This window comes from Hippopotamus amphibius, chromosome X (assembly GCF_030028045.1).
Source record: "Hippopotamus amphibius kiboko isolate mHipAmp2 chromosome X, mHipAmp2.hap2, whole genome shotgun sequence".
In the NCBI taxonomy this organism is placed as follows: Eukaryota; Metazoa; Chordata; class Mammalia; order Artiodactyla; family Hippopotamidae; genus Hippopotamus; species Hippopotamus amphibius.
This window is the reverse complement of record NC_080203.1, coordinates 42625068-42637197: the sequence shown is the minus strand read 5'-3', so window position 1 is coordinate 42637197 and position 12130 is coordinate 42625068. Positions and strand designations below refer to the sequence as shown.

The 12130-nt window shown below is 35.0% G+C and overlaps 1 protein-coding gene across 1 annotated transcript in view; it reads left to right on the top strand.

Annotated features, from left to right (window-relative positions):
• Nucleotides 1–4939, top strand: part of RADX (RPA1 related single stranded DNA binding protein, X-linked) — a 62778-nt gene extending 57839 nt beyond the window's left edge. The window contains exon 14 of the mRNA XM_057718979.1: nt 4809–4939. Coding sequence (XP_057574962.1) covers nt 4809–4939 — 131 coding nt within the window. The remainder of the gene's footprint in view (nt 1–4808) is intronic.
• Nucleotides 4940–12130: the final 7191 nt, after the last annotated feature.

Sequence of the window (12130 nt, the reverse complement as noted above, 5' to 3'; positions counted from 1 at the left end):
CCCTATTGACGAACATTTAGATTGTTTCTAAATGTTCTTGATATTAGCAAACGGTACTACAATGAGTATATCTTATCTATCTGTGTGTATGTATATAATACGATCTTTGTGCACTTACACATCTGTAAGACACATTCTTAGATGTCGCTGACTCAAAAGATGTATGCATTTAAAATTTTGGTAGATATTGTCAAAATGTCCTTCAAAAAGGTTATAACAATTTACACTTTAACCAAAAGAAAGAATGCCACTTTACTCACACCCTTAGAAATGTTAGATTTTATCAGTCTTGTTGATCTTTGGCAGGTGATAGACAAAAAAGTATTTATATCATTATTTTCATTTTAATTTCTTAATTATGCTAAGCTTGAATATCTTCATATGTTTATTGGCCATTTATATTTTTTATTTCTATGAACTTTCTATGCTACTTTTATTTTTTCCATTTTTCTAAAAGAGAGTTCTTTTTCTTACTAATTAGTAAGTTCTCTTTGCATATTGAAGAAATTTAACCTTTATTGTGTGTTGCAAATACTTTTACCAGTTTGACATTTATCCAGTGGGAATCTTGATATTTTAAGTAATTTTATTTTTATGTACTCAGATATATCAATCTTTCATTTTTATGGCTGCTGGTTTTATGTCATACTCAAAAAGGCATTACTCAGTCCAAGATTTTTTTTAAATTCACTATGTTTTTTTCTGATACTTTTACAGCTTTGGTTTTTTACTCATATAATTTGTATTGTGGCAAAATATACATAACATAAAATTTACCACTTTAACCATTTTTAATTGTACAATTCAATGACAGTAAGTACATTTACAATGTTGTGCAACCATCATCGTTACCCATTTTCAGAACATTTTCATCATCCAAAAATAGAAACTCTATACCTGTTAAACAGTAACTCCCATTCCCCCCTCCCCCCAGCTCCTAGTAACCTCTGATTTTACTTTCCATCCCTATGAATTTGCCTATTCTATGTCATATAAGTGAAGTAATGCAGTTTTGTCCTTTTGCGTCTGGCTTATTCACTTGGTATAATATCCTCAAGATCCATCCGTGTTGTCATATATATCAGAATTTAATTTCCATTTATGACTGAATAATATTCTGTAGAATGTGTGTACCACACTTTGTTTATCCATTCATCTGTTGATGGCATTTGGGTTGTTTCCATCTCTTAGTGATTGTGAATAGTTCTGCTATGAATATTGGTGTGCAAGTACCTGTTTAAGTCCCTGCTTTCAATTGCTTTAAGATCCCTAGGCGTGGAATTGCTGAGTCATATGTTCTATGTTTAACTTTTTGAGGAGCCACCAAACCATTTTACATTCCCAGCAGCAGTGCACGAGGATCCCAATTTCTCCACGTCCTCATCAATACTTGTTATTTTCTGATTTTTTTTTGTGGGGGGTGGGGAAAGGAGGTTGTGTTTGGTTGGTTGGTTGGGTTTTTTTGATAACAGCCATCCGAAAGCAGTGTCTCATTGTTGTTCTGATTTGCATTTCCCTAATTACAAATGATACTGAGCATCTTTTCATGAGCTTGTTGGCTATTTTTATATCTTCTTTGGGGAAATGTCGATTTAAGTCCTTTGCCCATTTTTGAATTGGGTTGTTTGGGGGTTTTGGTGGGGTTTTTTTGCTTCTGATAATATGGCTTCATTTTTATAATTTAAAATTTTAATCCATTTGGAATTTATTTTGGTATAGAGAATGAGATAGGGATCCAGCTTAATGTTTTTCCAGGGGGTTAGCCATAGTTCCCAAATCATTTATTGAAAAATACTTACTGATATGATGCCATAATTGGTATTATATTTAACTATGAATTACAAGGATATATATATATGCATGTATGTTTGTATATACACACACATGTATATATCCCACCTCTTTGAAAGCATTGTTTCCATTGATAAACATTTCAGAAGTGTAACACGATATGGAAAGGTTTTAACACACGTAAGAAAATAATTTTTTTATTCTCTAGGTAATCAGGGTTTCTGATATTATTTTCGGAGACAGGAATACCACACTATATTACAGGACAGGTTAGACTGTGCTGCAGTACAAAACAATTCCAAAGTCTCAGTGACTTAACACAGTAAACGTTTATTTCTTGCTCAAGTCAAGTCTGATGCAATCAGTTATTAGCTTTCTCCTCAGCAATGATTCAGGTATCCAGAGTGCTTCCATCCTATTGCAGCTCCAACAGGAACAAATGGCTTCTAGGCTTGTCTAGGCAGAGGAAGAAAGAGATGAAGACACTGGCTTTTAATTGTGTTGGACCAAAAGTGCCACATCATTTCCACTCACATTCTCATTTACCAGAACTTATTTATATGATCCCAGCCTAACTGCAAGGGAGGCCAGGACACTTTATCTTCCATGTGACCATGAAGAGAAAATGGAGTGGCAAAAACATATAGCATTGCCTTTGTCACACCCACCTTATGCATTTGTGATGTTCCTAAAAAATGTGCAATTTTTGTAATTTCAGCAATTTAAAATATGTAGAGAAGCTCATTTTATAGGTAAAATCTGTAATCCTATTAAAATAATTCCTTTGTAATATAAATAATAACGTAATTTAATACTAGGTTTTCTTAAGTAGAAAGTGATGGTTGCTGACAATTAAGTCCTTACTATGTGTCAGCTACCATTCTAAGTGCTTTTACATGCATTTAATCCTCACAACAGCCTATGACATAGGTACTAGATGAACAGATTGAGGCACAGAGAGGTTGTCATTTACACAAGTAGGCAGAGTCACCTAAACAGAAGACTTACTTATACTTTGTGTTGCAGGTACTACATAAGTCATTATTTGTAGAATGATATGATAACAATTAGAATATTAAGGTTTGGGTTTCTGCTGTTAGCATCAAATCTGAAGATCTTGACATCTTTCCAAAGCATCTGGATTAAAGTCCATGCCACTCAAAGAAGAAGAAAATTATATAGTACTAGCAGTTGTTATTATATTCATTGTGCTTTAGTGAACTTGCACACTTTTAAATCGTTCATCAGATTTTGTGACGTGCCTAGCCAGTGTGGCTTTCCTGTGAAGCTAATGAAGCCTAAGCTTGAGGAGCTCTCACTTGCATAAATCCCTTCCAAGGCCCGTCTGGTTTTTTGTTGTTGTTGTTGTATTTTTCTTTCTCTTTCATAAAGAGGGCCCCCAAATAGTATACCTTTCGAGCCCCACAAAATCTAGATCCACTACTGGCCCTTGGGCACAATTTTGTAGAGATGTATCTCTAGCACAAAAGGTTAAGAGCCCATGCCTTGCTGCCAGACTGTCTGGATTAGAATCACCCTGTGACTGCCTAAGTTACTCAACCTCTAAATGTTTTATAGTTTTCTCATGTTTAAAGTGAAGTCTTTGTCATGTGTAGCCACTGAAGTCTGTGATACAGTAGCTTAGTAGTGATCAGTTAGGGTTTTGAAAGAGATTCCTTAAATACCATTTTAGTCAAGAAAAGGAAGAAAAGAAAAACATTACTTTCTCACTTTTTGCAGATTGACTTTGTTTTGTGGCACCCCTTTGGTGCCTAGCCAAGCTGTTTATGACTCTGTCTTAGCCCTCACTTCCTGCTCTGCAGAGACTGATGGTCAGCCAGAGGTGAACAATGAGAGTTTTCTCAGGCCTTTACTGAACATGCATCCAGCACTGGGCATACATGTAGCCTTCTTGATTCCTTGGAATACACAGGAGTTCTTAAAAGCCCACATTCCCCCACTTATCTCTTTTCCCAACCCCTTCCTCCCTAGGCTTTTTGCTCTGTCTATTGCTTGTGCCAACTTTATACCCTTCCCTGACTGCTCTTACAAATGCTTTTGGTTTATATGCTTTCAACAAAAGCCATTGGGAAAGCTATCCTAGTCATGGTGATGCTCCAAATTGGGTGAAACACAAGCAAGCCCTTGCATCTGACCTTGAGGAAGCTGCCTGACAGCTCAAAATACACGACCACATCTTTGCGAATAAGTTCTGCATTGCTCCCTCTGGTGCTAGCAACCTACATTAGGAGTGCGAGCTACCATCTTCTTGTCTGCTGCTGATCTGGGGAGTAGGCGGGCAGTTTAAAACACTACAGCACACTCTTACTGCAGTGCAGCAGCTTCTTTCTTCATTAATCTTTCACCAGGTTGTTAAGTTTTTGTCTAGATTCCAGAGTTCTGCAAAAGTTGATCTGAGAATTTTTTGCTAGCTTATAAGTTGCTTTAGTGGAGGAACAGAGCCCTGAAATTCTATACTCTGACATTTTCGTCAATGTCACTCACCCAATCCATTCTTGATAAAGCTTCTTAAGAATATCCAAAGCTAAGTGCTATTTAATAAAGCCACTTCAAAGGAAATATACTTTAAAAGAGGCTTCAGTTACACGTGTTTATTTTTGCTTTATGTCTTGTAAATTTTGCAAATAATCGATGATTGGACTTCGAAATAGAAAACTTTATCTTTGTATTTCCTTGAAGGGCTGTAAGAAGTTTACTTGGCACCTAAATGACCTTGAAAATATGTAGATTTACCTTGCTCCACTAAATAAATAAATAAGGTTTTGGAATACCAGCCTGTATCTTGACATTTTTGGTAGCATCTGTTTGATGTGTTCACTGTTACCTGCAGAAATTACTCTAACATAGTTTTGATGTATGTGTGTGATGAATTGGAGGGAAGAGGGAGAAGATGAGAGATCCTGTTAATTATAAGAAAAAAAGCAGCTTATGTGATACTAAATCCAAGTAAATATTTAACTATTTTATAATACTTACCATCTGCTTTTTACTTTTAGGTAATATTATAAAAGCAGCAACTGAACTGGATAGAGTGCATATCATCGGTATCTTGGATATCTGTAGTTTGGGTAACAATAAGACAGAAGTCTATTTGCACAAAATTTATAGACCAAATAAAAATTCTTAAAAATTGTCAAGTAAAATTATTAAAGATTATAAAGAGGGCATTGCTTTAAAGATATTCTGTTATTTTCTTGTTAATTTCAATAACTGTTTCTAAGTAAGAATATTACATAAACTCTAAAGTTAAGTGGTTTTATGTTTATCTTGTATTGGAGCTAACAAACTTCATTTTAAATTCATTACTTGAAAAGGTCATCAAAACTATTTTTGTGTATCAAGAAAATTCACCTACTTCTTTCTATGTGACTGTTATCTTGACTTGTAATAACTTGTGCTCACTGTTCTATTTGTGAAGTGTACTTTTATTCTAAAACCTCAGCATAAGGCATCCCAACTTGAAAGAGTAACTTTTCATGGACATTTAAGATCCTTCCATTTTTATTTGTCTATAATGGGAAATTTTGAATTGCTAATTTGAGGATTAAATTCTCCTAAAGTGGTCAGCCTCCATTTCTCACAACAAAGGTAGTTTCTATCATTTTCAAAAGTACACATGAATTTTTATGTGCCAATTGCCTTGGTCTTTAGTTTGGTCAGCTGTATAAAGAACATGCTAAATTAAATTGTCTTAATGTTTTCCACTCCCTGATGTGAGTTCATACCCTTTGAATTTCTAAATGTTTTGACCAGTGTGTGGTCTTAAAGCCAGAGGCTACAGCATGTCTGTATTCTTGCTGTGTTCATTTGTAATTTTGGTACATGTAATGTGAGTTTGAATAGTGAAAATTTATCTCAAATTAACATTTTAAGTGCTCATATTGAAAGTATAAAACAGTAGCTAAGGGAATTGATTTTGTCCTGGTTGTCTGTTTTACTTTGTTTTAACTGTACGTGGCCATTCCACATTTGCAAGGCTCTGTGGTTGGTTGACATCTATGTAATGAGTTAGATGAGCCAAAATGACCATCACATGAGTTAAAAAGTACTCTGTATCAAGATGAATCTGACTGTAGTTAAGCTATTAACTTGTAGGTTTCTTTCTAGCCCTGTGGTTCTGTGATTTCATATGCTACACATTTTAAATGTGTTGGGTATCTCACGAACCAAAAGACAGATGCTGCAATTTTTTCATAAATGTGTTCACTCTTTTGTTCTTTAAAATTGTTTTTAAATGTTAATTAAAATAGTGAATCCTTCTCATGTTAAAATTTTGAATGTGTTATTAAAGAAGTTAAAACTTGTCTCATTTTGAATGTATTTGATGTCTTTGCTCCATATTTTTGGCCTATGTTAGACCTACATGTGCTTGCTAAGTAAGCCAATACGATTCTTCCATGTGTGTTCAAAACTGTTGTTTATCAAACAGAATCTGGGTTTTCGTATGAAGCTATTATAAACTTTAACAAGCAATTCAATTTTAGTGCCACATACATGTTGGAGAAGGGGAGAAGTTAATACTTAAATAGCTATTGGCTAAAAAACCTCATGCTGAGATTGCAAAACTATACACTTTAACAGGTGTAATTTCTGTTCTCATATTGAATGAGAAATATGAACTCATTATTAAGATTTAGGATCTTTAAAAACAACTTCCATGGCAATTTATTTTATATTATAGTAATGTTCCTGTCCAAATTTGGAGTTAAATATCTGTGTCTACATTTCCAGCTATGGCAAAATTGGATAGCTACTATGGCAGTTTCCTAAGAAAAATAGCAAACTACATCAGAGACCTTACCTTCAAGTGACAATATGTGTTGATTCTTTCCAAAGTGACACAAGTATACTACTGTGGTGTCACTTTTATATTAACAAATCAGTTAGTAAATTATGAAATATTACATAGTCTACCGCAAGACCACAATCATTCACTGAAGTTTCTAATTTTAGATGGTACATGAGATCTACACATTGAACTCCTTTGGCAAACTATTAAAAGAAGAATCTGAATAGAACTACCATATGATCCAGTAATCCCACTACTGGGCATATACCCAAAGAAAACCATAATCCCCAAAGAAACTTGTACCATCATGTTTATTGCAGCACTATTTACAATAGCCAGGACATGGAAGCAACCTAAATGCCCATCAACAAATGAATGGATACAGAAGATGTGGCATATATATACAATGGAATATTACTCAGCTATAAAAAGGGATGAGATGGAGCTATATGTAATGAGGTGGATAGAACTACAATCTGTCATACAGAGTGAAGTAAGTCAGAAAGAGAAGGACAAATATTGTATGCTAACTCACATATACGGAATCTAAAAATTGCACTGATGAACTCAGTGACAAGAACAAGGATGCAGATACAGAGAATGGACTGGAGAACTCGAGGTATGGGAGGGGGCGGGGGGTGAAGGGGAAACTGAGACGAAGCGAGAGAGTAGCACAGACATATATATACTACCAACTGTAAAAGAGTCAGTGGGAAGTTGTTGTATAACAAAGGGAGTCCAACTCGAGGATGGAAGATGCCTTAGAGGACTGGGGTGGGGAGGGTGGGGGGGACTCAAGGAAGGGAGGGAATACGGGGATATGTGTATAAAAACAGATGGTTGAACCTGGTGTACCCCCAAAAAAATAAAAAATAAAAAAAGATAAAAGAAAAATGGATAGATGCTTTACAAGACAAAGCAATTTCGTCAGAAAAAGATTATCTTATTTTTTAATACAAAAATTAGTGCACAGTGTAATAATAATCTTTTATTGTGCAAGACAAAATACTTTCATGATTTTCATTTTTTTCAAGTTATAGCCCAATAAAAACTTTTTCTGCAAAAAAAAAAAAGAAGAAGAATCTGAGCACATGTTTATTCTGCCACTTTTATTTCTTTGTTGGAATTATCCTGCATTAATTTTTTTCATATTTAGATCAAGGACTTTTAAGAAATTTTGAAACCCTTGTTTGGTGACACTAATAATATTTGATGTTTTTAGCTAGATACCTTCTGCCAATATGGACTATAGATTATAACCAATTCTATTATTTTAAAGTCATTTATCTGGTTTACAATTGAGCTGGTTGCTATTTTACTAATTACCTTTTCAGGTACAGTTCCCTGTTTTTAAAGGCATTGCTGCCCATGAATATGGAGGTAAATTGATGGGAGGTGAAATATGTATTACTCAGTACAGCTTATTTCAGTAATCAATTCTTTTTAGTAAGGAAATTTTAGGGAAAAAGGTTAAAATGAATACATAAAACTCGATTTGGGGATTATATGAAGATTTCAGTTATTTGAGATTATATTTGAGTCAAGTCATATTATATTAGTGTAGCATCTCCAAAATGGAAACATTAGATAGAAACTTATCTCTTGATCTAGGTCATACCACCCACTATATATTATCCCTCATTCTTACATTGTTATGTTGATACCACTTCTGGTGCTAAGTTTTTGCTTTCCTTTATACTAAAAAAATAAAAAGTAGACTTAAAGCTAGCTACAGGTCTGTCCCTAAATCCCTGTGGAACTTTAAGGAAAGCTACTTAAACTGCTTGGCCTTAGTTTTCTAATTTGTAAAATTTGCAAAATAATGGTCCCATCCAGTTGTATGCTTCTTTTGGTATGTTAATATAGTTACTAGAACAGTGAAAATGTCTTTGTATTATTATCATGTGTCATGAAAATGTGGTTTTTGGTGAAGAACATTTTAAAGTTATGATTAGACCATTATCAATTATAGCAGCTCATGTAACCAAAAAAAATTGAAATATTTAAATCCGTTCTTTTTATTGCTAATGTTCTTCCTAATTTGTTGCCTTTTCAGTGACTGATACATATATGTATTTTTTAACAGAAATCTGAAATATTTTAGCTGTTTTTAATCATATGCCCATTTTCATTGAAAATCAAGTAACCTTTTTTTTTTAATTTGAGTATTTCTGAAGCTATTCTGAGATTATTGCATGTGACTTCTAGTAGCTTAAGATCCAGAAGTTGCCCCTAACAAGACTTTAATATCTGTTTTGTAGATAGGAAACTGAAGCAGAAAAAGACTAACTGATTTAATGTAAAATTGTCAAGACAATTAAATTTTAAGGTTGGGCTTATAACTCCAATGTCTGTTTCTTTAAACTCTAATTTGAGCACAAAGGAAAACATTTGAATAATAATAAATTTTCAGCTAGTAGATTATTGTGAGATAAATTTCTCTAAATCCTGGGGCTCATAAAAATAATGAGCCCAATTATTGCAGCGTATATCCAAATGTTTGAATGCCCACTCTATGGAAAGCGCTGGGTTTGTACTAGATCACAATACAATACAAGCAAAAACAGACATGGCCCCTACTGTCATAGAGCTTACAGTGTAGTGAAGGAGAAAGACATTCAAATAATTGCACAAATAAGTGAGATAAATTTCACAAAGGAAGCTGGGGGGGAGGGATCATTGGGAAAGTTTTTCCTGAGGAAGTGAACTTGAGGGGCAAAGGCCTTGCAGCATAAGGTGTGCTTGAGGACTTGAATGAGAACTGACATGGCTGGAGTGCAGAAAGTAGGATACAAGATGAGACAAACGGACAAGGGCTCTTGCAAATTACTCAGAGCCTTATAGTCCGTGGTAAGGATTTTAGCTTGTATCTTCAGAGCACTAGGAAGCCATTAAAGGGTTTGTGGCCAGTGATACCCCTTGATTCGAATCCTGTTTTAGAGTGGTCACTGTCTCCTGGAAGGAGAATGGGTTATACGGAGGTTAGCAGAGATTGCTAGCTGTACCCTAATAACCTATTCTCTTCTATCATAATAGTTCTCTCCATTTTTAGCTAAGCATATGGCTACCTAGAATAAAGAATACTTTTCCTTGCTTCCTTTGCAGCTGGATATGGCCTTGTGACTATTTCTTTTATTTGGCTTGGGCTAATATTAAAATTTTTATTTCTTTTGAACATATACCAAGTTAGAGTCACCCAGGGCAGAATTGGAAGTTTGCTATGAATAATCAAGGGGTATCTGTATTAGAAACACAGCCCTGTACTTCCTCATCTTTAAACGATAGGTTTGCCATAGCCGTTATTCTATCATATGGAAAAAATTGAAATGTTCCTTGCTTAAGAGATGATGAATTCCCTTCTCTCTGCCTTTATTAGTATTGTGTACCTTTGCTAAGATACTTAATATTTATTAAGGTACTTAATATTAAGGTACAAGTAATTGAAAAAGTCCAGTAGTATTAAATGCTTGAAACATAGCAATGGTTCTCAAACTTGGCTTCATATTGGTATCACCTGGGGAGTTTTAAAAAATCACTATGTCTGCGGGTCACCCCCCACCTCAAGTTTCTGAGTGGAGTGTAGCCTGGGTGTCAAAATAGTTAACAGCTCCCCTGGGTGATTCTAATGTGCAGACAAATTTGAAAACTACTGGTATATAGTTCTGTTTCAAGCACTTGTTTGTTTTATTAGAGCTCAAGCTTTACCCAGTACTTTGAACTTACCTTCTGTCTAGGTGCTATAGTTTTCATCTACTCTCAACGCAGTTTCATCTTCAATTGTTCTGTTAAGAAGGAAAAATTTAAAATTGATAGTTTTGAAACAACTTTCATTTTCATAGAGTTCTAGCATGTCAGATCTGGAAAAGACTTGATAGATAAATTCTAATCCAGCCTCTTTCATTGTGTAAATGAAGAAAAAGTCCAGGAGAGGCTATTATTTTCCTGAGGATATAACACTAGCTGTTGCAGTGTCAGCACTTGCACAACCTTTTGGTTTGTGGGATAACTTCAGATATGTTCAGAGAAGCACCTAAAGTACAAATAAATATCAAACCTTTATAGATTGGAAGTTGAAGCACAATAAGGTTGAAATAAAATGACAGCAGCTAATCTGTCAAAACTACAACTGGATCCTGTACTATTCATCATATACAACTTGTATGATCTAAAGTTCTTAAATTGTAAAGTGCATAAGAATTCCCTGGAGAGCTATTTTAAAAATGTGAATTCCTAGATATTTTCCTCTGATCCTGACTCAGGATAACTGGTAGTAGGACTCAGGGATCTTTACTTTTAACAAACTTCAAAGTGAGTCTAATGTAGGTATTCCACAGACAAAATGTTAAAAACACTGAATAAGTACTAGACCAACTCACCCCCCAGCAAATTACCTTAGGAGTTAACTGCGAAATTGCATTGATGGGTATTTATTGTTCTAGGGCTAATTTTACTTAACTTCAAAATTTTTTTTAAAAATCTAAAATTATCTTTGTAAGTTATGACTCTGAGAGCCATACAAGGAAATATAGAAGCACTTACATACAAGGTATATAATGCTGGTTACCTTATAAAGTCACGCACTTCAACCTTCAGAGCAATTTAAAATAGTTCAGCAAAGTTGACCAGCACTGCCACAAAGTGTTATGGAAAGCTGTCATTTTAAAAGCATTTGGGCTTCCCTGGTGGCACAGTGGTTAAGAATCCGCCTGCCAGTGCAGAGGCCAGGGCTTCAATCCCTGGACGGGGAAGATCCCGCATGCCGCGGAGCAACTAAGCCCTTGCGCCACAACTACTGAGCCTGCACTCTGGAGCCCGCAAGCCACAACTACTGATACCCGCGTGCTGAGAGCCCATACTCCACAAGAGAAGCCACTGCAATGAGCAACCCGCGCACCTCAAGGAAGAGTACAGCCGCACTCACCACAACTAGAGAAAGCCCGTGCACAGCAACGAATAACCAACGCAGCCAAAAATTAAATAATCAAAATAAATATTTGTTAAAAACATATAATGATTTTTCCTTTAGAAGCAATTTAATAACTGATAGAGAAGGTTAAATCAAACTTCTAGAAGTTTACAAATGAATTTCCTGTTGAATGCTGATGTTGAATTTATCACAGATGTCTATAAGCAATCAGCAGATTAATCATTTTGATAATGACACTTCTGTTTTCAGTTTGATAGTTTTCTTTGTTTAGTGAGTACAGTCTTTATTATGAGTTTTAACATCAGTGATAGTGCTAATAACAAAATAATAAACTATTTGCGTTTACTCTGAAATAGACCATAAGCTAATACACAAGACCTTTAAACTTTTCATGAATAATTATTAAGTAATTACTGCGGGTAAGTTGTTACTAATACCAGGTACTGTGAGGGCGGGGATACACTGATGAGTAGTCAGCAGCCATAACAGAATATAAAGTTTCATATTTCTGTTGTGTGTCTGCTGGGATTTATCCATCAGGTTGTACTGCAGATCCCCTGAACTCTCCTCTGATGTTAACTATTAGTTCCTACTTGCAGGAT